This window comes from Crassostrea angulata, chromosome 8 (genome assembly GCF_025612915.1).
Source record: "Crassostrea angulata isolate pt1a10 chromosome 8, ASM2561291v2, whole genome shotgun sequence".
Lineage (NCBI taxonomy): Eukaryota > Metazoa > Mollusca > Bivalvia > Ostreida > Ostreidae > Magallana > Magallana angulata.
In genome coordinates, this window is record NC_069118.1 from 18,750,139 (window position 1) to 18,777,849 (window position 27,711).

The 27,711-nt window shown below is 34.1% G+C and overlaps 3 protein-coding genes across 3 annotated transcripts; 1 reads left to right on the forward strand and 2 right to left on the reverse strand.

Annotated features, from left to right (window-relative positions):
- Nucleotides 1–506: 506 nt before the first annotated feature.
- On the reverse strand, nucleotides 507–4,770 carry LOC128158520 (multiple epidermal growth factor-like domains protein 10). Its single transcript, XM_052821389.1, has 4 exons — nucleotides 4,493–4,770; nucleotides 2,909–3,052; nucleotides 1,343–1,408; nucleotides 507–1,221 (listed from the first exon to the last, which is right to left on the reverse strand). Exons 1-4 carry the CDS (start codon nucleotides 4,566–4,568, stop codon nucleotides 992–994), a joined length of 516 nt encoding a protein of 171 aa, XP_052677349.1. The 5' UTR covers nucleotides 4,569–4,770; the 3' UTR covers nucleotides 507–991.
- Nucleotides 4,771–6,742: 1,972 nt separating this feature from the next.
- Nucleotides 6,743–23,248, reverse strand: LOC128158517 (uncharacterized). Its single transcript, XM_052821387.1, has 6 exons — nucleotides 23,165–23,248; nucleotides 10,128–10,255; nucleotides 9,271–9,335; nucleotides 8,042–8,179; nucleotides 7,581–7,640; nucleotides 6,743–7,446 (listed from the first exon to the last, which is right to left on the reverse strand). The coding sequence occupies exons 2-6, from the start codon at nucleotides 10,202–10,204 to the stop codon at nucleotides 7,199–7,201; spliced, it is 588 nt and encodes a 195-aa protein (XP_052677347.1). The 5' UTR covers nucleotides 10,205–10,255; nucleotides 23,165–23,248; the 3' UTR covers nucleotides 6,743–7,198.
- LOC128160745 (uncharacterized) lies at nucleotides 18,626–19,243 on the forward strand. Its single transcript, XM_052824088.1, has one exon. The coding sequence runs from the start codon at nucleotides 18,626–18,628 to the stop codon at nucleotides 19,241–19,243; it is 618 nt and encodes a 205-aa protein (XP_052680048.1).
- Nucleotides 23,249–27,711: the final 4,463 nt, after the last annotated feature.

Below are 27,711 nucleotides of genomic sequence, written 5' to 3' on the forward strand. Positions count from 1 at the left end.
GCCTCCTTAAAAGCAGGGTCCGTGGAATCTCTGATAATCTTAAGGCTTTCACGTTTTCGCTGGAAACACGTGCAAATGGTCCACGTATTGTAGTCCTTTTTAAAGGACAGCAGCTTGTCTTATATCAAAGTACTAAAGTACTGACGGGAGTTGATTTTATCGATTATCATTTATTCAAAATCAACGATATGTGATTTTGCATGGCAAGAAGTATCAGTAATCGAAATATTTCTGAGAAACTGTATGGATCCAAGCAAGATTGAACGCTTGTCTTGTTCAACCAAACGCTCGGCTGTCTCCTTTTATCTCAGACAAGCAAGAGAGACTCTGCTTTGTCGGATATTAACAGAGACAGCCAAGCGTCTGGTTGAACGATACTACATTAAACTCTAGCGTAGGAATACATACGACTTTAAAAAATATCTTAACTGTACAATTTAAAATCTTACTTTTTTCATGGTATTGATAAATAAGTTTTCTTGCTCCAGAATACATAGCATCGAATTTATTGATTCAAGAACTTTTCAAGAACTAATTTTTAATTGTTGTCAGCAGTATTGATTTGTGCTTAGGTCCAAACACTGTTTCACTTTCGCTTTGCCCGAGTAAGTGCATAGGAGAGTTGATTAAAATCAACTCCCAATAACACAACGTCTGTAAATAGGTATTTTTATTGTCACCATGCATTTTTTCCCGCCATGTATAACTCAGAACAGAAATAATTCGGGGTTTTTTTTTCATGATAGTTTCGGTTTTTCAATAGCTCAATATTTTATTTGAAACCCCGTGGTTTTAACATGGGTAGCTCAGGATACATAGAATATTGGGTTTTTTTCTTTGTTAAATAATTTTGTAGAGAAATAGATAAAAACTCTTTTATTCACGTGGTTTTTTATATAATATGAAGCAAGTAATAATGTGTTTAACAATTATTGGTATACAATTATATCTAAATGTTTCTGACCAATTAACCAGTAAAGGTTCTTTCATTTTACATTTCATCAATATTTGCATAAACGTCATCCTGAGTTTTCCGTCTGCCAACAGGTTGAGTAAATCGGCAGCAAAGACAAAGTTCTCGAATGATTACGAATATTAACATGACACATAATAAAGATCCAACGGAAATGACTAAAATCGTATCAGATATTTTCATATTTCCTGGTGTTTGGTTTGAGCAATTCGGTTTATATTCGTCTTTATATTCATATATAGTTGTTTCTAAACAGAATAAAAAATAAAAAAGATTTGTAGCAAAAAAAATAAAAAATAGTTCTGCATTTGTAAAGCCACACAATAATATGCGCAAATACGTATTTTTGTTTTTTACGTTATTCTATACCTGTCATTTGATTTGTGCCTGTTGTTTTATCCTTGGTTTCATAAGAATAACTAGCCTTTGTTGTGTCTGTAATATATAAATAAATAAATCATTACGAAACTTTTTATTGCTTTATTGACTGTTGCATGATAAAATGAACTGTAAGATTTGGTAATCTTAAATGTTAAGAATGCAGAATTTTATTCTGAATTATGACATTTACACCATGATTATCTCATCAGTAGCCGATATTTAAAGGTGGTTTGAAACATATGTCGATCTACTTGTGGATTAAAGTACAGTATAATTAAGATACTTTCACAATTTTAGAATTTTCAAATTTCATTATTTATTATAATTATTTATCATTTATTATAAACAGTATTTAACCAAAAATTAGGTTTTAAATTTTTTGAAAGCTAAAATGTTAAAATCCTCAGCGTGATTCGAACTAAAAACTTACAGATTTGAAGAAGAACATGTTACCCGCTAAGCTACGCCGTTAGGCGATAATGTTGGGAAAGAAGTTATTTATGAAATTGCTTTTATTGTTTATTTCAGTAAATAGTACATCACAATATGGAGGTGTCCCGTGCCAACATAATGGAGCATGGCAACGAATATAGGGAAACCTTTTGAATTTTATGTTTCAATTTTCATTTTTACATTGATAATAATATATTTTTGATTGTAAATCGTATACAATAGTATGCATATAGAATGTAGCGCTTGCCTTGTTAATATAACAATAAAAAATGAACTAAAATTAAGGCGTTCAATACAAATTATAGGAATACTTCCATTTTAATGTTACAATTAAATGATAACAATAAAGTCAAATCTAGTTTAACAGGGAGTAAGTTGTTGTATATACAGTCATTTCATGACTATCTTTTACAATTTTATACTATACTGTAGTATGGGATTTTAATGATATGTTACAAGATTTCAATGCAATGATATGAGATTCGTATGCTTTGCTATGAGAAATTGAAATGAAGAGCTTAATGATATGCCATGCTATGCTATCCTATGAGATTTGATAAAAAACTCCCCATAAACAGAAGCGTTCAAAACATTTAGAAGTAAAAGCCAAAGTTTACTAATAATCTGCAATGTGAACATCTACGCTTTAAAAAAAAGCATTTAAAACCGAGTTAAAATTATGTTGTATGCTATGCTCTGGTATGATGTGACGAATGAAAATCTCTAAGATTGTATGCTACATTTTCAGATTCCAAAGCTATGGTATGAGATTTGAATACCATGCTATGCGATTTCAATTCTCTGATTTGCTATGCTGATGTATGTTGTCAAAAATATGCTTGCAATGACTGTATAAAATCTGTAAAACTACATAAGAAGCTTGATATCGTAGAAATATCCTTTCATTTTATTATTGGATTGAAGGGAAAAGCGATATACCACTTTTAAAAGCTATGATAATTCTTATTGCCTAAACCTCTTCTTTAGCAAACATTAATAATTTCAGAATCAAAAATGAGGCTTTATTTTTACTTAAACTTTGAACATTTTGGGAGAAAATCATTCATTTGTTCATTTTCATAAGTACTAAGAATAACTGACCTGCTACACGTATAAGGGTAGTAGAAACACAACCGTAGATATGATGGCATGGTGAGCATTCGCATTTGTGGACACACACACGACCATAGTATGACGAAGGACATATCTTCGTGCAGTTGTCACCAAAATAACCAAGTGGACACTCTAAAAATTGTAACATTATCTCTTCAATCATTTTGATATAAATTATATGAAACCCTAAAAGTACCATTCGTGTAATTGCAAAATGAACGGGTTTAACCGCTAAAAAGACTTTGAAACACAAAAAGAAGTTTCATAGCGTCTTTAGAAAATACGATATAACGCCTACATTACTGTGGAAAAAGCTGAACCTATTTTGAATATACGTTCAATTAAATGTCTGGGTTTTTGTGCTTTAAACAATATGTAAACGAGATTTTTAGACTTAATTTCCTTTTATATAAAATGCATCTAGAGATAATAACATATTGTATGTATTTGAGTTCAGTTTTTAAATTAGCGGTCTGAAGGAACAGATTCGGTATTCGAAAGCATTTCCTAAGCGGCGTCCTACAAGAAAGTTCAACAGCGTGTCTCTCTTGACAAAGAAATTCGTTTGAATGCTTGCGTTTAATTTCATTGATAAATGATGACACAACATTAAGTGACCAAATTTAGCACTCACTATGCCTTGATAATACACATGTACATAAAGCCAAATAACTAATTAGCCTGAACATTTTAAATCAATAAATAAAAGAGCATATTAGGTAAACTAATAATTCCTTTTTCAGGTACTTTTTTATTCTATCCAAAAGTGTATATTGTCTTTGCCACTCCTCAAATATCCCTACAAAATGAATCTTAAAAATTCTTTTAACTAACTTACTTACATAGAGAATTACAAACCACCTGTTTACCTTTTTTTTATTGTAAGTTTTCCAGTAAACTTACGCTGTTGTGTCACAACATTTTTTCGTGTAATAAAACCTTTTTTACCGTTTTTATTTTTGTATATTTTTGTAATATAAAGGATACTTGTAGATGATACACGAATTGGTCTTGTTTTAATGCATACACGTTAAATAAACAAGGACATTTCCGTGAAAATTAACGTATATTTAATAAAAAAAAATATGCTTATTATAACAAAAATAAAAATGACTTGCACTTTGATATAGGTATCAATGGAGTGGTAGTTGTGCGAAAATGTAATCAATTGTATGAATTTCACAACCATTAACCTAAAGTTATACATTCATGTCGGCTTTTCCTCTTAACATTAATCACCACATAACGAAGAATGCTAACAAATGACCTCAAAATGGTCTAAACAAACAAAGAGTATGTTTAAAGAGAATGGGGATGCTCTCATTAAAATAAAAAAAAAATACAATAGTTTTATGAGTCTTTGTGTAACTTTTTGAGTTTGTCATTCATAAATAATAAATTAATATTTAATAAATGAGAAAAAAAAACAAAAACTTTACGGAGTCATTTCTTAAATAAGATTATCATGTTTCATTAGTTGGTCTGTTGATGGTTACTTAGCTTCACGAGGATAAAAGTTTACATGCTGTCTGATCTACTACCTGTCACTTCTAAATATAGAATGCACAATACCTTTGCATTCGTCACCGTCTTTGTAATGATTGGTCAGACATCGTAAACTGCTGTATGCCAGAACACTGAAATTCATTCCCAGTGATATTATTATCTGAATTAATACATTATATCTTAAAACGCAAAGATGAAGAAATAATTAAAATAAATTATAATGAAATGCAAATTAAACATAAATAAACATACCTTTTGTTGTAGTAATTATTGTAAATTGTGAACAGCAATGGCATTGCAGTCGTAAATTGAAAAACAGATGTTGAGTACATATTTTAATTTAAAGTGTGTCGATACATATGCAGTCTGATTATGTTATATCTAGATAAATAAGGAAATGATTATAATTTATAATTAGAAATAGCGTCGAGGAAATCAAATTGATCAATTCATTAAAAATGTAAAGTAGTTATGCTATGTTTCCGAAGTTTTTCGAGGAAATAGTAAATGATATATCAAGACATGAACTTTGTCATCTTTTGTTATTTTACTCTGATTATTTCGGGAGAGATTTTGAATGGGATATTTAATACGTTTATGCATCGTTAAAATGAATCATATCTTTTAGTTCCCGTGTTATCTTGAGTACAGTTGAACATTTACTAAGTACTAGGTACCCGGTCCTATTGAAATGTTATCTTCAATATGTTTGTCGGAATAATTCGTGTAGACGAATGTTTTCTAATTGATAAAATTCACAGGCGATACATAATTGATAAAATTTAAACGGGACTTGGAGAAGGGATTTTCGGAAAATGCAGGGGGTTTTGTCCTGTTTAATCTTATATTTCTTTTATGTCTGCATTTAATTGCATGTACTGAAATTTGAAAAAACAATTCTAATCTGCTTATTGAAATAAAAGAGATTAAAATTATAAAAGGGCTCTTGTCACTTTTTTTTTAATCGTTTAATCGTAAAGTCGCGATTCATAATGCATGCATACACGCTTAAATCATAAATAGCAATCGCATGTAAACGTTTAATATTTCGCTGCAAACATATGTCACTTAATGTTTTGATAAAACACAATGCGGATTTGGTTATTTAACAACTAGCGACTAATAGTAAGATTAATTATCATATTTACCAGTAACAAACTGTTGCTGTTACATATTCTTCATTGTAGTATATCAGTCATTTGACAACTTCTTTCAATTTCTTCGACAAAACTGAACGGAAACCCTAGACAAGAACTCTGGTCAAGGTAAACATTCGTTCGTTTGTTATCATTGAAGTTGCTTATTTCAGCTTCACTTTGGATCTTTTATAAATATTTATAATACCTTAACATGAAGCATTCAATGACTTTATCAACTTCGGACCACCAAAACTTGAAGCATCTGTTCAATGTTTAGATAATGCATTCGAAAACTTTATATTTTTTGTTAAATGCATTTAAAAATATACAGCAACCTAAGACGTTTTATTGATAAACTAAATGTTAATATGATACTTTACTTTCAATCATTTATTGAATAGGTTACAATGTTCAATTTTACAGCATCACATGCAAGCTCAATAGGATTTTTTTAATGAAGGATTTTTAGAACAACACAACACTGCATATCACATGGTTCTCTGATAAAACATTATGTGGCTTGATAAAATAAACAAGTGCTCTTAACGTAAACTGGAACTAACCAGCAGTAAAATACACATTAGAAACGTGTACGAATACTTGGGATTATGAGAATCCATTTTATTTGGGCATTGCGTTAAGATTACGTCATGATTTCTGCATTCCACGTAAATTTACAATTTGTACAAAGCGTGTGAAATCAATTACAATTAAAATTAGGTTCATTATCAAAATATTGTTGATTTTATAATGAAAATATGCATACCCAATGATGCATGCTACAATTTTATGGTAAAAATTCTAAATAAATCTTCTTCACAGAACAAATGTGTGATTGTCATTTATAGACACACCTAATACCTTCTTACATTTTATGAAATATGATTTTTTTTTTATTTACACGTAACTTTTTTTCATTAAGTATAATGATTTTATTTTACTTCCGGGAGATTCGATTCTCGCTATTTCTTTAAATGTAAACTCTATTGGATTTCTGCATTTTGGTATCGATATTACATCGGACTATCTGTGCTGGAACATCTGTCAAGTTGTTGAATCGGACATACATGACTCGGTATATATTGGAATACAATGTATTGTCCTTAAAATACAATTCATCGATTTTTTTCATTTGTTCTATAGTATTTATCCAGTGTCTACTTGAGCGGAAATAACATAAATCTAAGAACATTTAGATTACAATTGTGAATCAACAATATAAATCAAATACAAGAATCCTTCGAGAATGTTGCGTAGTATATCAATAGAAAGTTAATATGTATTCTATTTGGTTAAATACAACTTGAAGTTAAAAACTTCATGCTTAACATCAAATGATAAAATTTGTATTCGAACTATATTGTGCCCAAAAATGAATATTTAACGCATGAATTCTTAGCAACATGCAAACAAGGTTGCCAACCGGTTCCAGTACTTTCAGCACTTTGATATTTCATACCTATAAAACCGACCGTCTTCTGGCGTCTGGTAATAATAGTGTACAGAGCTTTCTTAATCAAGAACAGCTTTACTTTCATAATGTCACCATTCTCCAACTTAATATTACAAAAGTTAAGATTAGAATTGTTTTATTTGTGGCACATGGACAGAAATATAGTAAGTGTGTTTCACTTCATACTGTTCTTGTATTTTCCATTTCAGCAATACCTGTATATATGTCATCAAGGATTGCCCGTCGGCCAGTAGGCCCAGAAAATTGGCAGTATAAATACAATTCTCGAATAATTTCTATTATTAATATAAAACTCAATACAGATCCAACATATATAATTATATTTCTACCAAAATTGGTCTTGTGTTCTGGTGTTTGGTTTGTGCATTTTACTTTATCATTGTTTTCTTTTTTGAAGTTGGTTGATTCTGTAAAAACAAAATTCGTATGTAATGATTACCGTTTACTTTTTGCGGGTGTAGAGTCAGCTTAGAAATTAAAGTGCCAGAATGTTTAATTAAAAGTATACTTTCGTGTTTATTTGTAAATTTAGTAAATGTACCTTGGATTTTTGTGGTTTTCTTTATTTCATCTTTGATCTCATATTCAGATGTCGTTGTCTCTAGAATATAGTTACAATATATCTTCAAATATACCCACTTTAAATAATCACTAGATGATAAAACAGCCCTTTCGGTGACGATCAGACTGACATTTGATAAAAAAATATTTAAATGTATTTAACAATTTCTAAAACTTTATTTAGTTGCACGACTTTTTTTCTCTTTATTAATAATATATATCTTTAACATACGTGCAAAACAATTATATTAACTTAACAAACTTTTAATCAGTATTATATTATTTAAAGTTTTTGATATGCCAGATTTATTCTAAATGCTAGCCACTGACTAGCAAAAGGTTTATGCACTAATTGAGAAAAAATATCATATTTTATATCAAAGAAAAATAGACAAACCTATGTAATATTTTCATGTTTACTTAGAGTACTTAGTATCTCACCAGCTATATGAGGAGTAGAAATACAGCCATAGACATGATGACAAGGTAAACAATCGCACGTCTGGAGACACTTAATGCCGTAAAATAATGCAGGACATATATGTGAGCAGTTGGTACCATAATACCCGTCCGGACATTCTAGATATAGCAATATTTCATTTGAATTTGAATAAATGTGTAATTACTTAAAAAAACAAAGAAGATATGTAGCATATCAAAAAGGGCTTTACAACCCCGAAACAGGCAAATAGTTAGACGAAGTTTTGCTTATTAATGCCTTTTTAAACTTTGTTTTAATGCTAAAAACATATGGATTTTTGAGGGCCTTATTAAGCAAACAGAAGTAGTATATCGTTTTCAATAGGCATATTACAAAAAAGAAAGATCGTAACGCTTTCTATCGACTAACTAATCAAATTACAATATTTCCCAATTAATAGTTTATCATTTTTTTTTTTAAAAAGACATCATTCACTTGATTACAGTACACCGCCTTTGATGAGGACAAAACACGCTTTTAAAAGAGCTTGTTAGCGCCCATTTTGTGTTTGTTCGCCTAATTTTGCCAAACAATACTTCAAAGCCTTGTAAAAACACCCATACTGAAATCTACACGCCCTTTATCGATTGGTCAAAACCTACAACAACTGAGGAAACTGACAGGACTAAAATATTCACGCCCTGTTTATCGATTGGCCAAAAACTAAAGCAACCTAAGAAAAATTACATACTGCACAAATAGTAATGTTGATGTCAGACTGAAATTCACATAGAAGAAGATTTCGATTTTTCTTTTAGGAAACGTACTGGCGTACATCAACAGTAATTTAGTTAATTTACTTGCTTTTAACAATCAATTAATAGCTCTTTATTAGCGTTTAAGTTTTGAATTGCATAGTTTCAGTTCTTTTAACTCACGAACACAATTCATGCATGTTAATTGATAAGATTGGAATTAGCTCCTGAAATATTTAATAACATGTACACGTCGTTCGATAACTTCAGCTCTTGTTATATCATATACAAAGTAAAGAGTTGTAATTGTATGAAAGTTAACGTATTGATAAAGGAAAAAAAAAATAATTGTTCGCTAAACATCGTGCGTTGCATTCGGTTATGAAAGTTTTGAAATGGAGCTGAAAATATATGATGTTATCAAATCAGCTATGTATATTTGATCTTGCATATTGTTATATTTTTATGCTTCCTATAAATTAAAAGTGCAATACCTTTGCAAATGCTCCCATCATTATAATAATTAAAGGTACAGTTTTCAGTTTTGCCTGGAAAAGCTCTGAAAATCACCATGAAATAAAATTAAGATTAGAAAATTGAAAACAGACATTCTCCCTCTCTCTTTCTTTCTCTCTTTCTTTCTCTCTCTCACATGCTCTCTCTCTCTCTATTTCTTTCTCTCTCTCTCAATCACTCTCTCTCTAAATCTCTCTCTCTCTCAATCACTCTCTCTCTCAATCTCTCTCTCTCTTTCTCTCTCTTTTGATCGATCGATTGAGAAAATAAGTAATGTTTACATATAAATGTCATAAGATGGAAAAATGTGATTTGAAAACACTATTGAAATACTTGTAATAAATGGCGCAATTCAACAACAAGCATTGTACAAAGATAAAAGTATGTACTTCGCCAGCCAAAAAATTGACCATAAAATCCATTATTTGTTTCACTCCGTAAATAAATAGTACAAATGGAGTAAAACGCCAACACAAAAATTACAGTACATACAGCATATGCATATACTGTATTTAGAAATCTTTCTACATTATTAAATCCATGAACAATGGAAAGAAATTTTACAAACTAAATATGGTTGTTAACGTTAAAAATGATTTTTTCCTTTAATAAGGTGTCAACACCAAATACAATCCCATTCATTTTAAGATTTACATAAAGACATTGTAATTGTAATATTTTATAATTGGGACATCTTAAATCAGATTCTATTATATAAAACAAATTTTTTCACCCAGGTGTTCAATAGATAAAAAACAATATTGATTTACAAATTGTTTGTAAAACAAAGAAAATGCAGAAAAAACAGAACTGATAAAACTCTCCTAAAACATACCTTGTGAACTTATCTAAATGGAGTGTCCACAGCAAAGGAATGGCCAATGTAAATCCACAATGAGAATTTAGGTACATCTTTTTTTATTCAAAAATGTAATGATTCCCATTTAACATTATATTTCATCTCTAGAAATAAGGAAGTAATTAATAGATAAAAAGCAAAGAGGAAATTTATGATTGTGTAAAATAAACAATTTATGAAGGTTAATCTATTTGCATTCCACATATATTTGGAAGGTAACGTGTGTGGAAAACGATCATAGTACAAACACGATAAACGGAGTTGTCAAAGGTTAAATGATTAGTTTTCTAATGACGTCACAAACGTTGACAGTTGTTCAACTGCAACATCATAAGAAGATTGTTTTGCCTCGGATTAGAATGCATCGACCTTATTGGATGAAAAGCGCCACGTGATTGCATTACAAATTTCTTTAAACGGCGAACGTCAAAGTTTATACGGCAACATAGCGGACATAAAGACATTTTCACTGATTTTTTAAACAAACATTTGACCGTACCTTTTGTTTTTTAAGCCCCAAAATAATTAGAGTGATCTCCCTTTGCCCGTGACGTAAAATTATGGTCCTACAATGGCATTGAGGATGCAGACGAATGACGAGGAGCGATAAAAATAAGAATTTATTTGAATTTAATTGTGTATTATCTATTGTTTGTTTACATACATTGTATCAAACTTAAAGAGAATTGGACACGATTTGAGCTAAAAATTTTGCAAATTATATTTTTCCATTTTTGAAGTCTAGAGTGGTCAGTATGGATGTTTTTAATGCTTTCTCAAAATTTAGAAGTTAAATATGAGTAACACGAAAGATGCGTAGGTTAAAAATCTTTGTTTTGTAAACAAAGCTCGAGTCCTGTTATTGTATACATATGTGTTGTATTGGTATAAACTTTAATCTAATATTGTTTTTTGTTGTTGATGATTATTTAGAAATACATTGAATCAGCGTATCTTGTTTGTCCTATGTTATTTTGTCAAAAAAATTATATTTTTTTATATTGTACATTATTTGTAAACAGACATAAGAATCGAGCTTAGTTTACATAACAATGCCTTCTTATCTCTGGTTTACTTCTAACTTTCAAAATGTGTTGAATCATTCAAAATCCACAAATAAACCATTTTATACATAAATGAAAAAATAATAATAATTTTTTATGAATTTTAATTTAATTTGATCCAAACTCGGGTCTAGGTCACTTTAAGTCCTCGACCACACAAAACGCTTAATAGGTTTGTAACTGACTGTCTACAAAATCTTGTGGGTCCATAGAAAGTTAGGTATTTTTTTGAGTTTTTCTTTCAAAATAAAAACCCAAAATAACATGTTTCCACTGTATATCAAATCCTATAACTTAAGCTTAAAGTTGACCATATCATCTTAACATGTTCACACTCAAAAATCAAATGTTTTACATCTTCAATTTCGCTTCACATATTACAAGATACAGAAGACCTATATTTGCATTCAAAAAGAAAGCTGTTACAGCACACTGTATTGCTCAGCCATTTGTAATTAAATTTACATATTCGTTTGTCATATATATTTCTTACTTTGTTTTTGTAGATGTCATTTTAATATTGTTCCCACTGAAAACAGTCTTTTAAACAATGCCTGGTGACAGGGAGGCTTAAATTTTTTGAACAACAAATTTTCGTAGAAAAATATAAAAAAAATTTGTCTTCAATACCATGCAAACCAATAATAATAAGAAAATCACAATTGGATACTTTTTGTATATATTAACAACACTGAATAATTAATTTAATGATTTTTCGTATATTGCATTTCTAACTATTCTATAATCACAAATCCAGTTAGTTTTTAGTTTTAGAGTAGATGACAATTCTTGAAGTATTTCGAATTGGCCATCAGAATTAAAAAGATGTTTTACATACAATATGCCGCTTTGATTCCAACTTTTATGACAAATTGAAACAATTGCCAAATTGGATGTTTAGCAAAATTTATATAAGATTATTTAGTAACGTCAATGGGTTTTTTTTTACAATCATTGAAACTACAAAATACTTCTCTTTAAAAAATATAGGGAGTTTAAGAATTATTCCAAAATTAGAGTTATAAGTCTCCGACATAATAGCTATTTACATTTCAAATTCTTAGATAACTATCAACTATTTTGTTCCTTATGTATGTTCTTTCAATCAATATTTTAAACAATGCAGCTTTCAAGGGCTTAAACTTCGATTCAATATCAACAACTCCTATTCCACCATCTTCTTGCCTTACAATTACAGTAACTCTTTTTATTCTATATCTTTTATTCCAAATGAAATTAAGTATGCTATTTTTCAGTTGTTTAATATACTCAAAATAAAATCCACATAAATTATCTTAGATATATGAATTAACAATGCATGCTTTTCCAAATATAGTTAATTTTCTTTTTTTCCAGGACTCGAATAGTTTTCCCATATTTTTGAAAAGAGTGTAACCAATTAGGTTCATAGCATTGATTTTTATTATATCTAATGTAAATACCAAGACATCTAACAGCATCATTGGTTACATCAATGCCGCTTATATTATTATATTTGTCTTTTAAACTACCAAGTAGTATACATTGCGGTTTTCCTTATATTATTATATCTGTCTTTTAAACTACCAAGTAGTATACATTGCGGCTTTTTTTTTTATTTTACTTTTGATCCAGCGTGTTTACAGAACTCTTTAGCAGTTCTTATTGCAACTGTGACAATTAAAGGTCGGGCTCGGAAGAGTCGGGCTCGGAATGTATCAAGCTATTACGTAAACCGGGCTTTATCGTTATGTATAATGATAGCTCTCGAGGGTAGTTCGGGTGCGCATTAGTATATAAGGCGCTGCTTAGCTGATAGTCGACAGTTTGCAGTTGAAACTCCAAGTGGGAAGATCGAAGCAGAAGCGGTGAGGTTATAAAGTTACCCTGGTATTAAGTATCCGGTGTCTAGTATACTGGTTAATAGGGGAATGGTAATTAATTAAATTAATTAGATTACTTCCACATTTTCTATTGAGATCTGTCTGTGTACAGGACAGATCTCGGGATCGGGACACATCCGAGACCCGCTCGCATAGGACAGGTGCCTACGGATACATACCTGGCCGGACACATACCCAGTCAACCAAATTATATTTGTTTGCCTTTTTAAATTAAGGATAGATAATCCTAAAACTAAATATCTGTATATACTGACTCGTACTTGTTAACAAATCATTTTAGTAATTATTGCTTGATCGGTTTTTATATACATATATAAACATACAATCATTTTCTTAAATCATTGTCTTGATTACGGATCTACCCAAATCTACGGACCCAAACACGTTACATAAATTGGTGGCAGCTGCGGGATATGGGTTAGATCTAATTGATTAGTTTATTATATGCTTCTTTCACAATGTCTGGTCTACGGGCTGACATTACATACATAGAACGTCAAATAGAAAATCTCAGTCGAGAGATAGATGAGTCCATGCAATTTTTAGGTTTGCAGGAAAATGTATCTGGCACCTCGATGCCAAGACGAGTAACACGGACGAGTACACCGTTTACAGGTAGATCGGATAGGGCACTTGGTAATGTAAGTCACAGGGATGTAAGCGGAAGGCAGAACTCTGCACACAGCACAAGGATAGATGCAAACGGCCAAAACCAGACGAGAGCAAAATCAAGGAATTTTGTTAAACCTGCTACTTATGACGGTTCAGGCATGTGGAATGACTACTTATCTCATTTTGAGTCTGTGTGTCTGTTAAATGAATGGACTGATACGGAGAAGGGGTTGTATTTAGCTTCGTCTCTTAGAGGGTAAGCTCAAGGTGTGCTGGGTAATCAGCCAAGGGATGAGAGGCAAAACTATGCAAAACTGGTCAAGGCTTTGCAGGATAGGTTTGCGCCATTGAACCAGACAGAGCTATATCGGACTCAGCTTAGAGAAAGGAGACAGAGACCATCGGAAAGCTTACCGGAGATGGGTCAGGAGATAAGGAGGCTGGTGAACCTAGCCTATCCTACAGCTCCGGACGACGTTCGTGAGATCCTGGCCACAGAACAGTTTTTAGATGGACTGCATAACGCGGAGATGCGTCTGAAGATAAAACAGGCCAGACCTAACAGTCTAAATGACGCTATACAGAGAGCCGTTGAGCTTGAAGCGTTTTACAGAGCTGAGAGCCGCCGCACTGAGAGTGTGAGAAGCGTGGATCAAGAGGATGGGTCTGGTCATGGTTCAAAGATAGATAAATTCATAGAGACAATGGAGAAAAATATGCAATATCTTCAAAAGGAAATGAAGGATATGAAACAATGGAAGTTTCAAATGCAAAAGAAGGGACGTGATACAGGGCATACCAAAGACGAAACCAGGAATACTTATGCAAATACTACAAAAAAGTGTTACAGGTGCGGATCTGACAAGCATTTGAAAAGAGATTGTCCCTCGAACTCGTCTAACCAGGTCCATCAGCCAGATCATAGCGTTAAGAAGATGAGTATGACAGAGCATAAGCCATGTGATCGGGCTCAAGGCAATGAATACAAGACAGGGGAAGAACACTCGAGAACCATCCACTCTATCAAGGAGTCGGGAGTCTATGTCACTGCCAAAATAAATGAGATGGATGTATACTTACTCATTGATACAGGTGCAACCGTTTCCTTGCTATCAAAGGTATGCTATGGGAACATACAAGGAAATGACACTTGGCGCTTGGAAAAGGTTGACAGAGATGTACTGTCTGCCAACGGATCATCGGTAGGGATATACGGTAAAACATCTATCAGCCTTGCGCTGAATGGAACATCTATACTACAGGAAATGATTGTGGCTGATATATCTGTGGATGGAATCCTTGGTTTGGATTTCCTTGTGAAGCATAAGGCTATTATAAACATGCGTACACACAAAGTTGCTATATCGGGTATAGAACACCTTATTCAGTTAGAAGGCACGGCACAGGAATACAAGATTGCACTGATAAACAGGGTTGTCATACCCCCCAGATCTGAAATATTGGCCGAGGGCAAAATCTGTGCAGGACCGGATGGAGGGTTCCCGGTGAAAATTGGACTTATAGAGCCATCTGAAAAACTGATAAAATCAGATTCTGCTATGCTGGCTAGGTCTTTGGTTCGACGCCAGGAAAGAGTGCCACTCCGCCTTATGAATATGTCAGCAACTAACAGGACTATTCAGTCAGGAACAGTGGTCGGTAAGTTGTCTCCTGTTAGTGAGATGGAAGCAGTACAATGCTCTATAGGTGCTGCAAATTGTAACAAGGAAATACCAAAGCATTTACAAGAGCTGTTCTATAGCAGCACCAAAGTTCTTGGAAACCACGATAAGGGCAGAGCCAGAGACTTGCTTATCCAGTACTCAGATTTGTTCTCAGAGACTGATGAGGATGTCGGTCGAACTTCAGTGGTTCAGCACAAGATCGATACCGGAAACCAACCAGCTATCAAACAGCCACCAAGACGTCTCCCATTTCATATGCAGAAAGAAGTCGACGAACACGTTTCTGACATGCTAAAAAGGGATATCATTGAGCCTTCATCGAGCGCTTGGTCGTCAGCAATCGTCTTGGTACAAAAGAAGGACGGATCCAAAAGATTCTGTGTAGACTATAGGCGGTTAAATAGTGTGACGATGAAAGACGCCTATCCCTTACCCCGCATCGATGAATCACTCAATCAGTTGAATGGTGCCAAGTGGTTCAGTACTCTCGATCTGAACGCAGGGTACTGGCAAGTTGAGCTGGACCCAAATGACAAGCCTAAGACAGCCTTCGTGACCCGTCAAGGTTTGTTTGAGTTTAATGTGATGCCGTTTGGGCTCTGCAATGCCCCGGCAACATTCGAACGTCTGATGGAGACGGTGTTGTCAGGCTTACAATGGCAAGTATGCCTCATCTATTTGGATGATGTCATTGTGTATGGGAAAACATTTGAAGAAATGTTACACAACCTAGAACTGGTCTTTGAGAAGCTAAGAACAGCTGGTTTGAAGCTAAAGGCCAGGAAATGTACGCTGTTTTCAAAACAAGTCAAATACCTGGGGCATGTTATATCTGAAAAAGGGGTTGAGACGGATGCGGAAAAGGTTGAAGCCGTTAGGAAGTGGCCAGAGCCAGTAAACAAGACGCAAGTAAGGTCCTTTATTGGCCTTTGCAGCTATTATAGAAAGTTCATTGCAAACTTTGCTGAAATAGCTCGCCCTCTGCATCGACTGACAGAAGCATCAGTTGCTTTCAAATGGACTAATGAATGCCAGGTAGCATTTGATGCATTGAAGACAAAGCTTACCTCTGCACCTATCCTCACACATCCCGATTTCAGTAAACCCTTCATCCTTGATACCGATGCGAGCCAAAATGCGATTGGTGCAGCCTTGTCACAGATCCAAAATGGACAAGAGAGGGTAGTAGCTTATGCCAGTAAGGTTCTCAGCAAGACAGAGAGAAGGTACTGTGTGACTAGGAAGGAACTCTTCGCAGTAGTGACGTTTATAAAACATTTCAGGCATTTCTTGTATGGACGCAAGTTTCTTGTTAGGACGGATCACAGTTCTCTCCGGTGGTTGCTTAGGTTTAAGGATCCGGAAGGGCAATTGGCTCGATGGCTAGAGGTGATTTCGCCATATGATATGGAAATCGAGCATCGAGCGGGGCGATTACATGGAAATGCAGATGGGCTAAGTAGAGTTCCTTGTACCCAATGCGGATATTTTGATGATTGGGAGAAAGCAGATGTGCCTGAGGACTATGCCAGGACATTAAAGCATGAGGTCAAAAACACGAGCACTGCTGAATCGAAAACACTCGTAGAAATGCAAGATGAGAGTCGGGATATAAGACTTGTAAAGGATTGGATGGAGGATGGTAAGCGTCCAGACTACAGCGAAGTTACTGCTGAAAGTTACATGGTCAAGTCATTGTGGGCTCAATGGAGTAGATTGGTCCTGAAGGATGAATTGCTTTGTCGTATGTGGGAAGTTGAAGAAAGCAACAATACGACATACCAAATTGTTATGCCGCTCTCACAGCGAAGATTTATCTTGCAGCAGATGCACGATTCCAAGACCTCTGGTCATCTTGGGGTGACCAAGACATTGAACAAGATTAGGCAAGCTTATTACTGGCCAGGGTTGCAAAGCGATGTCCGGAGTTATGTTGCTGGATGTGACCTATGTGCACGAAGAAAAGCTCCACTCAAGACAAAAAGAGCTCCAATGCAGCCTTTGCAAGTTGGTTACCCAATGGAGAGGATAGCAACAGATATCCTTGGGGAGTTCCCAGTCACAGATAAAGGGAATCGCTACATACTGGTGGTGTCAGATTACTTCACTAAATGGACAGAGGCCTTCCCAATGCCGAACATGGAGGCTCAAACTGTAGCAAGACTAATTGTAGAAGAGGTAATTTGTAGGTTTGGAGTCCCTCTCTTAATACACTCCGACCAAGGCCGCCAGTATGAGAGTCTCTTATTCAGGGAGGTGTGCCACCATTTGCAAATCCGAAAAACAAGAACCACACCATACCATCCTCAGTCTGATGGTATGGTAGAAAGGTTCAACAAAACCTTAGCTACCATGCTAAGTAACTATGTAGACGATAATCATCGGGACTGGGATGAATGCATACCTTTTGTAATGATGGCATATAGAGCGTCCCAGCATGAATCAACAGGATTCACACCAAACATGCTTATGCTTGGTAGAGAGTCTACCACCCCGTTAGATATCGTGTATGATATGCCCTCATCTTGGAAACAGGTACCAAAGCATGACTGGGTCTGGGTTCTGCTTGATCGGATGGAACGGGCTCATCACTTGGTGATGCGACATTCGGAGGGAGCGATTCTACGACAAAAACACTATCACGACATGAAGATGTCCTATGAACAATTCAAAAGTGGGGACTCAGTTTATGTGTACTTTCCCCAAAGGAAAACTGGTTGTTCACCAAAGTTTACATCGTATTGGCGAGGACCATTCCAGGTCCTGGCAAGGATCTCCGAAGTCCTATACAAGGTCAACTGTGGACGCACTGGAAAGGAACAAATTGTTCATTGCGACAGGATGAAAGCCTGTAAAGCTCAAGTACTCAGAGGCGAGGATATCGAGCCAGAGTCAAGTGACTCTGCAAATGTTGAACTAAATGTGGAAGAGCTGGATGATGACTTTGGTTCATTCTACAAAAAGGTTGAAGTCACAGACGAGTTGGTTGATGGGAGCCGACCAAGACGCGAAAGGCGTACTCCAACTTGGTTACAAGATTATGTGCAGGACTAGAACCTGAATTTCAGAATTATCTATGTCATTAATTCTTGATCACAGAGCATGTATATCCATCATAGGACCAGTAGTCCTGCTATTGTTTTGTTTTTACTTGTTGCATAAAAAAAAATAAAAATTGAGACCATTTTTATAAGGTTAGTTCATTTTACATATTTTTTTTCAGATTTACAATGGTAAATACTAAGGTGACCCCCAAGAAGCCTAAAGAGATATGTCCAGTGTGCTTCAAAGAAGTTGAAGGGAAAGATGCCTGGACAGCTCATGTTATAAAGTGTGCTGGCAGCATGTTGGTTTGTGAAAAATGTCGTGTGTCCTTTAAGAAAAAGGAATATTTGGCAAAACACATGAGATTGAAACATGCAGAGATCGATCTGTCCAAGGAGTCTGAGAAAGACATTCCAGGCCCTAGCAGCTCACCGACGAATGATACTGACAGTGAAAGTGACTGGGATGAAGATCCAGAGGTACGGTTGGAGGAGACTCCAAGAGACGAGGGACCTCAAACTGAAACCAATGACCTGCTGGCTGGACGTATCTACAGGAAACGCACTATGCCCAGCCCTGTGCAGGCTCCCAGAAAATTCATCTGCAGGACGGAAGTGCATCCTGTTCCAGGTGGCGTGACCGTTGAGACACAGACAGATACTGTTGTAAGTGGTATGGCAGACAAGAGTACCCAAACTGCTGGATACCGGAAGAGAGTAAAGGAGGTTACCATAACCAAGTATCATGAGAACGGCAAAAGCGTAGAGAACATTGTGGAGAGAGAGGAGTTTTACAATATGTAAGAAAGTTGATTTTTGAAACTTTGTACAGAACTGTTCAGACAGGTAGTCTTTAATCCAAGATTCATCTTGACCTTATGTTATTTGTTGTATGTTTTAAAGACTGGAAGGGTGAACTTAGTTAAAGTTTCAGTTGGTTCGGATACGTCTATCTATGCATCTATCATTTCATCATTGTTTTCATATTTCATGTTTTCTCCTCATTAAATTCTTTGTCATCAGCTTTTGATTGTTTTTATCCTGCGAGGACGCATGAGGAATAGAGGCGTGGGTAATGTGACAATTAAAGGTCGGGCTCGGAAGAGTCGGGCTCGGAATGTATCAAGCTATTACGTAAACCGGGCTTTATCGTTATGTATAATGATAGCTCTCGAGGGTAGTTCGGGTGCGCATTAGTATATAAGGCGCTGCTTAGCTGATAGTCGACAGTTTGCAGTTGAAACTCCAAGTGGGAAGATCGAAGCAGAAGCGGTGAGGTTATAAAGTTACCCTGGTATTAAGTATCCGGTGTCTAGTATACTGGTTAATAGGGGAATGGTAATTAATTAAATTAATTAGATTACTTCCACATTTTCTATTGAGATCTGTCTGTGTACAGGACAGATCTCGGGATCGGGACACATCCGAGACCCGCTCGCATAGGACAGGTGCCTACGGATACATACCTGGCCGGGCACATACCCAGTCAACCAAATTATATTTTTTTGCCTTTTTAAATTAAGGATAGATAATCCTAAAACTAAATATCTGTATATACTGACTCGTACTTGTTAACAAATCATTTTAGTAATTATTGCTTGATCGGTTTTTATATACATATATAAACATACAATCATTTTCTTAAATCATTGTCTTGATTACGGATCTACCCAAACCTACGGACCCAAACACGTTACACAACATTTAAAGAAGAAATATTTTTCAAGGCTATAGTAACATCATCTGCATGTTAAAGAGTTTTTAAATCGTCCACCATGTTTGATATATTTATTCCTGGAATTTGTCTTTTAAACTACCAAGTAGTATACATTGCGGCTTTTCATATATTATAATATTTGTCTTTTAAACTACCAAGTAGTATACATTGCGGCTTTTTTTTTATTTTACTTTTGATCCAGCGTGTTTACAGAACTCTTTAACAGTCTTTATTGCAACATTTAAAGAAGAAATATTTTTCAAGGCTATAGTAACATCATCTGCATGTTAAAGAGTTTTTAAATCGTCTACCATGTTTGATATATTTATTCCTTGCATTTTGGAATTGTGTTTTGATTTATAAGCAAATATTTCCGCAACAAACAGATATAACAGTGCTGAGATAGGACACCCTTGTCTCATACCTCTATTCCTTTTGCAAATTTTCGAAATCCATCCATTGTTCTTAACTCTAAAAATTGGATTTGTGTAAAGAATTTTGACTCATGAAATAAAATTTTCACCAAAATTAAATTGTTTTAAAGCTTGAAAAAGGAAATTCCACTCGACTGAATGAAATGCTATTTCAAAATCTAAAAATAACAATAAACCTTTATGCAGTATTCATAGATGTGTAAAATTAATCTTGCATTAATGCCTATAAAGCGCCCTTTTATATACGCTGATTTTTTCTTGCTAATCAGTTTATCAATAACTGTTTGTAATTTTTTGGCAAGGAGAAAACCAAAATTTTATAGTCGGTATTTGTTGAACTTAGTGTTCTGTAATTTTCAAGGCTATTTCTGTCCATTTTCTTAAATAAAAGAGTGATAAGAGCTAACCGCTGTGAAAAGGGTAGTTCCTGTTCATCAAAAATACTTAGGAAAACTTCATCAAAGATTGGTCCATTGTTTCCCAAAATCATTTATAAAATTCAGTCGGTATACCGTCTAAACCCGGGGATTTGTTATTTTTTAAATTATTTACTGCATCTGCGCATTCATCAGTTGTAGGTAATAAGTCGCAATATTCTTTTTCACTATTGCTGAGTTTTGGACATTCAACGTCATTTAATTAAGCATTCATATCGTCATTTTTAATAGATTTACTTTTATATAGGTTTTCATGACAGTGACACATTTCCTCTATAATTCTGCTATTGCTTGCTACATTTTTGTTATCGGTTTTTATTTCTAATATCGATTGTTAGCTCGATGTTTTTTTTCCAAACCTAAAAAGAATTATGTATTTCGTTCACCTTCGTTAATACATTTTGCTTTAAATCTAATCTGCGCTCCTTTAGCTATTTCATCGTAATTGTAATATATAAATTCCTTTTCAAGTTTTCTTTTTTCATTCATATCAACATCTCCGCTAGGTAAATTTTTCTATATCATCTATTCTTTCCTCAATCAATTTTATTCTATATTTTACATTGTTTTTGGATTGTCTTGCGTTATTAATGGAATAATCACGAACTTTCATTTTAAAAGTTTCCCATATTGATATTTGATCTAATGAGTCATCTATGTTTTGGAATAATTCTTAGATTCCGCGTTTGTAGTCTTCGTTCTATAGATGCGAGATATTTAATTTCCAGTATCCTTTACCTCTCTCCAAATTACTAAAATTTAAATTACATTTTATTAACCCGTGGCCACTTAACCGCGTTGTTTTTTTGTGTAACTGGTATTTTTCGAACAACAATATTTTTTTACATAATCGATTGAGTCATTGCGCACAAAAATGTAATTTACTTTACTCTTCGGGGAATTTTCAGCATCACACCAGATATGATCATTTTTTTTTGGGGGGGGGGGGGGGGGGGTTTATTCAGCCACACATCGACTAGATCCAATTTATTTGTTATTATACTTACCTTTTAGCAGAATTTGTCATTTTTTAAAAAATTGCAATTGAAGTCACCGTCGATGATTAGTTTTCTATCTTGTGAAGTATGGGAAGAAATAAATGTATTTAGCAAGTTAAAAAATACTATTCTTTCACTTTCTTTATTGGGAGCATGTATATTTACATCATCTAGTGTCTTTGTCTGTGATAACACTACGTATCGATTTTGTACTATATAACCCATAATACAAATGACGCCAAATTGAGGCTCCGGTGGGGTTTGCTCATTTATAGTTAAAGATTTAATTGTACGATGGCTTAAAATTATATAAATATAAGTATCTATCATAAAGCCCTTCCGGCTTTATTGGATTTGATCACGCCCCGACCAAAATTATCACCTCATAATACCCAAAGAATGATTCCTTATTCCTTATATATTAAGTTAACAATTGTAGATAAAGTTTTATCTATTTTAGCATTTACCAGAAGTTTCCTTCCATCATTTGACTTATGCACATTTAATATATCTATATTACATTCTTTATTTAAAAAAAAAAACCGGAAACGCCTCTACTTAAGGGGGTGTCGGTGAAAGCATGAATTGCTTTTCCGTTCCGTTTTCTATCATACAATTCAGCACGTTTCTCTATTAAATGTGTTTCTCGTAAAAGTGTTATATTAGTCTTATTTTCTTCTAGCCATGAAAAAAATTATCTCTTTTTTCTGACGAATTAAGACCTCTTGCATTCACTGATACTAAATCTAAATTTGCCATATTACAAAATATTCGTTGAGAAAAAATAATAATGATAATAATAAATAAATAAAAATAAAGGAAGTAGTAAACTTCGAATGCTATATGAAAAAATTGTAAGGGAAAAATATCAACATCGTTACTATTTGATGAAGAGTATGTTATTATAACCAAGATCGTGTCGCAAATTGATTTAAATGTTGTAAACAATGCATCACGTTATTCTTGATATTCTACACTTATATTGCGCAATCGTCTAAAAATGGTTATGATTTGTTATGTGATATGTTATGTGATATGGATTACAAAATTCGCAATTCTGAGTAACTTATTTTAAAAAATACTCTCCAAACTCCCCCTTAACGTCTTATCTCCAATTAAAAACGTGTACATATACTTACCAAGGCCTTGCATATGCACGTATAGCCTTCCTGTTTTTGTGATAGACTGATACAGTATTTTTAGTTTAGAGCACCATATTATTTAATATGTGTCGTTAGATATTTCCTGTTGGATCGGGGGATACACGGATAACAATAGTTTGTTCATATTATATCACCGGGATATTCGGCGACAATTATAAGAGTTGAATGCTCTATATGGTAAAAAGCACTTCATTAGAACTTGAGATCGGAAGGGGAGGGGGGATTCTTGAAATCCAAAAACTTTACCCAAACAATATATCCGGAGCCTAATTTTTGACGCACGACAATGATGAACAAAATAATATGAATAAATATTGTAAACAATATCAGTTGGCACTATAAGCATGTAGTCAAACTTCAATTTTTGAATTTATGTTTATACTCTTAAGCTATAATCTGATATAGCAACTAGATAACAAATAATGAATGTAAAGGAATATATATGGTTTGAGCCTAGAATGGCCCCCCAAAATGAACATTGGCATTTTACTGTAATTCTTTGTTTTATTTGTACAAATATACGTTTTTTCATAATTTTCATGTTACGAAATCTATATCTCACATCCCATTAGACATTCTCTGTTGCAATAAAAGTCCACATAAACCATATCAAAAAGTGAATTTCTGTTTAATATATCGTATAATGATAATTCATTTTGTTATACTTTCATGTTAAATACTGAAATCTGATTGGTTAAGACGCAGTTAATAATATTTACTATTACCCTCAGCGTTAGCAACGCACTTGGCAACGGGTAACATTAAACAATGTTACATGCGCGAAAATTATGCGCGTACGGTTCGCTGTAGAATTCACGTTATTCCTATATAAAAGCAGTAAAATTTTCTTAAAAATTTTAAAAAAGACATTCAGTATAACAAAATAAATAGTGCCTGTTTGGGAGGATAACAGTTGAAATTGACACCCCTCGAAAACCATTGTCAACCTCCGCTTCGCGTCGGTTGACAATGGTTTTCTCGGGGTGTCAATTTCAACTGTTACCCTCCCAAACAGGCACTATTTATATAGTGTTGACGGCATTGTCGGTCAATTGTGTCATCCCATGTATATCGTAATGCATTGTTGATTTTATGTTTTTCAGTCACCAATTCCAATGATTGATTTGTTACACAAATGATACTTGTCAGTTTCTTGTTGCAGCGCTTTTATTCGCGTGATTTAGTTCTCTGTTGTAAACTGCTTTGCTCAAACTATGGCGGGTATTCGTGTGTTGACATCATGACGTCACAAATATCGATCCAATAAATAACGAGCTCAGCTGTTTGCAGGGGCAGTTGGTTTGATCTGCCACGGCAGATCAGACGGTCTAGTCCACTGCTGGACACAAGCCACGCTTCAGTTGGGTTCTGTACTTCTGCAGATCTGCCACGACAGAGCAAGGTCTGCCCCAGACTCCCACTTCTGGGAATGGCAATGATGATTATATTTATTGTTAATTAATTGGGATAATCTGATGAAATAATATTGTTTAATCAATCATTTGATATTTATTCGTTTGATGAGATATCGGCGCTTCTGATTGGTTGAAAAATTTCTTTGATACCTGCATCAATAAAATTTTTGCCGGATCTACTTTTCTCAACTGTTCTGATCTAATACTATTTATAGAACGGGAATTTCCAAAATAAACAAGTGTAAAATTGTGTCTGTTTTATTGTCACCAAAAAATGCAACCTTGTGAATATAAAAACTTGAAAGTTTAACCTTCAAAAATAAACAAAACACATTATTTGATTCACGAAATAGAAAATTAAGCGTCTTCTTACGATTTCGTCTGCTTGAGATCAATCAACATTTACAGCTAAGCTGAATGTTCCTTTTCCAGGAATATTATAGCGAACATATATATGCCTATAAACTTTCACGGTAACACTGCTGTTCAAATTTGGTAACAATGATTTTTAAATTTACACACGTACATGATCGGTCATCAGAATAAGCGTCGTAAAAAAAAGCTATGAGTAATGCATCAACTCCTTCGGTGCATTCCAAGCGGCAGAGATACCATTTAGTACATCACTGGCTATCTAGTTACCACAATGTTTACAAAAGTTGCTTACACATACTATTATTTGTCGACATATCAGCTATTTTCGTCCACGATTGCCTTTCCTTGGATGGTTATGTCCAGTTGCATATTCCAGCGATCTCACATGAAAACTAGTTTTATTACGAGTTTTTCTGCACAGTGAATAATATCACAAGCTATCGCATGTATTTTCCTTTCGTTTTCAATTCAGCCGGTTCAGATTTTAACTCACTATTTGTGTTTAATCCATTAAATTCAGCTCAATAGCTCTGCATCAGCTGAAGGCGCATCCATTTTGAATATTGTTGCTGTTGTTGTTTTGTATTCATACGCGCCGCTTCATTTACATTATTTACATTTTTGATCAATGACACTTCACATTTTTTTATTTGAAAATGTTTTATTAAATGATAAGAAATGAAGATAATAATTTTTCTATTGATCGACGTATCAAAGAAAAAATTGACCGGAAAACTTTTTCATCAATGCGCTACGCGCATTGATGAAGTTTTCCGGTCAATTTTTTCTTTGATACGTCGATCAATAGAAAAATTATTATCTTCATTTCTTAAATCAATTTATTATACTTAGGTTTATAGGCAATATAATTATAAAGGTGGGATTATTATAGGAACGGGACTCCCAAACGGTTTCGCGGGATATAGAACTTTTTAAATTATTAAGGGTTTTGACAATTTATAATATTTGTATTACCATCCCATTAGGTTTGGGAATTGATTGAATTTAATCCCATCAATTTAGGAATTCATTGATTTTAATCCCATCTAGGTTGGGAATTCATTGATTTTATATATACACTCCCAGAGTCTTGGGACTATCGTTATTTAATAAACTGGAAATATCATTATTTTAGTTTTCTTAATAAGATAAAAACCAAGTTTGGTATGATATGATTTATATAAGCGGAATAGTTTAAAAACATTTTATTGATTTTAGTGCCCAAAATTTAAAAATATGACATCATAAAGTGTTACTCTTCCCGCCATTTTCGCATTTTTAGCATAACACGGCTTGTTTTGAAGCAGTTTTTCTTTCAGGAAACATTGAGCAACTGCTTGAACAAACAAAATATTTTCGCCAAAGATGCATTTCTCCAATACTTATAAGTGACAAAAACTTCGTTCTTGTTCAAAGAGTCGCTCTATATTTCCCATTCGAAAAATAAATAAGAAAAATGTCAATTTTTGATTGATTTTGATTAAATTATAAAAATAGCGTCACTTCTGATGTCATATATTGCAAGTGAGTGCATATAAACCAAATAAATAGGCGAAAACATATTTCATGTCAACTCTTTTATAAAATAACACAACAAATTAATGTACCTGAATCATTTTAAAAATAGCAAATTATTGGGGCCAAATTTGACTAATATCATATAATTCAATACAAAATTTTATGTTATAAATCCCCCTCGCTTCGGAAAACGAGACGTCCTTGTCTCAAAGTTCACCAATGAGCATTGCTTGGTGCGCGCTTTCCTAAACTGAAATAGACGGGCTTCTGTTATTTCCCGGTGCCCTTAGTCTGAGCACAGAGGTGATTTTGTTGACACAGTTTGCTGAACTTGAGATGCTCTTTGATGCCGCAAGAACGCGTTTTTGAAAGGTGATCATACTGCTTAAGTCTGTTATCTTCCAGTAAGCGATGGTCTTTGCTTTAGGTCTTTGACTTTCAATTCTAAATCGTAGCAACGGCAATCTCTAGCATTTCGTAACATTGTCATATGGTCTTGAATTATAACTGGCTAAAAAAGATTTTTGAATGTCTTCGGAACTTAAGTGTTGGAACGGCAGCTGTTCCACAAGTTACAGTCTCTTCTAATTCTTTTTTATCATTCTTGGGTTCTGGTGTCGTTTGCTTAAGGTCTTCATTTGTCTGCGGTGCATTCTACATTGCGTAATATCAGCAATTGTTACACAAATTTTTTGAGGTTCGTTCTCAGAAATCCTACAGTAAGGTTGTGTTTTGATCCAGAATGGCCATCAGTCGATCCTACAGAGAAGACTGTCCGATTGCAGGTCCTTCCATCCTTGATATAATCGTATTTGAACAAACCTTTGTCATTGCAGCAATAAGATAAATTTTCGCGGATAAGAATAGCAAGGAATGAATGCTTAAAAGCACATTTTAGCATACACCAAGAAATCCATACACAAAACACTCCGAATGTGTAGCTGGACGCGCGCACATTTGTCCGCGGGTAAACGTATTCCCGCACCTGTAGCATGCTGGGCAGTATTGAGGTCTAGCTGGAGTGTAGTCGTGCTGGTCCTTGGGATTTCCAGATACTCGACGAACAGCGACGCTCGTTTGATGGTCGAAACAAGCGGGAGAATATTCTGCTCTTTATTTGCATTTTTTTTTACGTTGAATAATATTATCTCGGGAAAATTCGCTATATTGTTAATGCACAGGATTTAACTGCTACAAAGTACATGCAGTAGCCCC

Bases quoted from the DNA above. Each gene is read 5' to 3' on its own strand.
- LOC128160745 (XM_052824088.1), top strand. From the start codon at position 18,626: ATGGTAAATACTAAGGTGACCCCCAAGAAGCCTAAAGAGATATGTCCA.
- LOC128158517 (XM_052821387.1), bottom strand. From the start codon at position 10,204: ATGTACCTAAATTCTCATTGTGGATTTACATTGGCCATTCCTTTGCTG. The intron at 8,180-9,270 runs GTATTGCACTTT...TGCTATATCTAG, and splicing joins TGATGGGAGCATTTGCAAAG to AATGTCCGGACGGGTATTAT. The intron at 7,641-8,041 runs GTGAGATACTAA...ACTATATTCTAG, and splicing joins TTCTACTCCTCATATAGCTG to AGACAACGACATCTGAATAT.
- LOC128158520 (XM_052821389.1), bottom strand. From the start codon at position 4,568: ATGAATTTCAGTGTTCTGGCATACAGCAGTTTACGATGTCTGACCAAT. The intron at 3,053-4,492 runs GTATTGTGCATT...TACAATTTTTAG, and splicing joins AGACGGTGACGAATGCAAAG to AGTGTCCACTTGGTTATTTT. The intron at 1,409-2,908 runs GTCAGTTATTCT...TATATATTACAG, and splicing joins TACCCTTATACGTGTAGCAG to ACACAACAAAGGCTAGTTAT.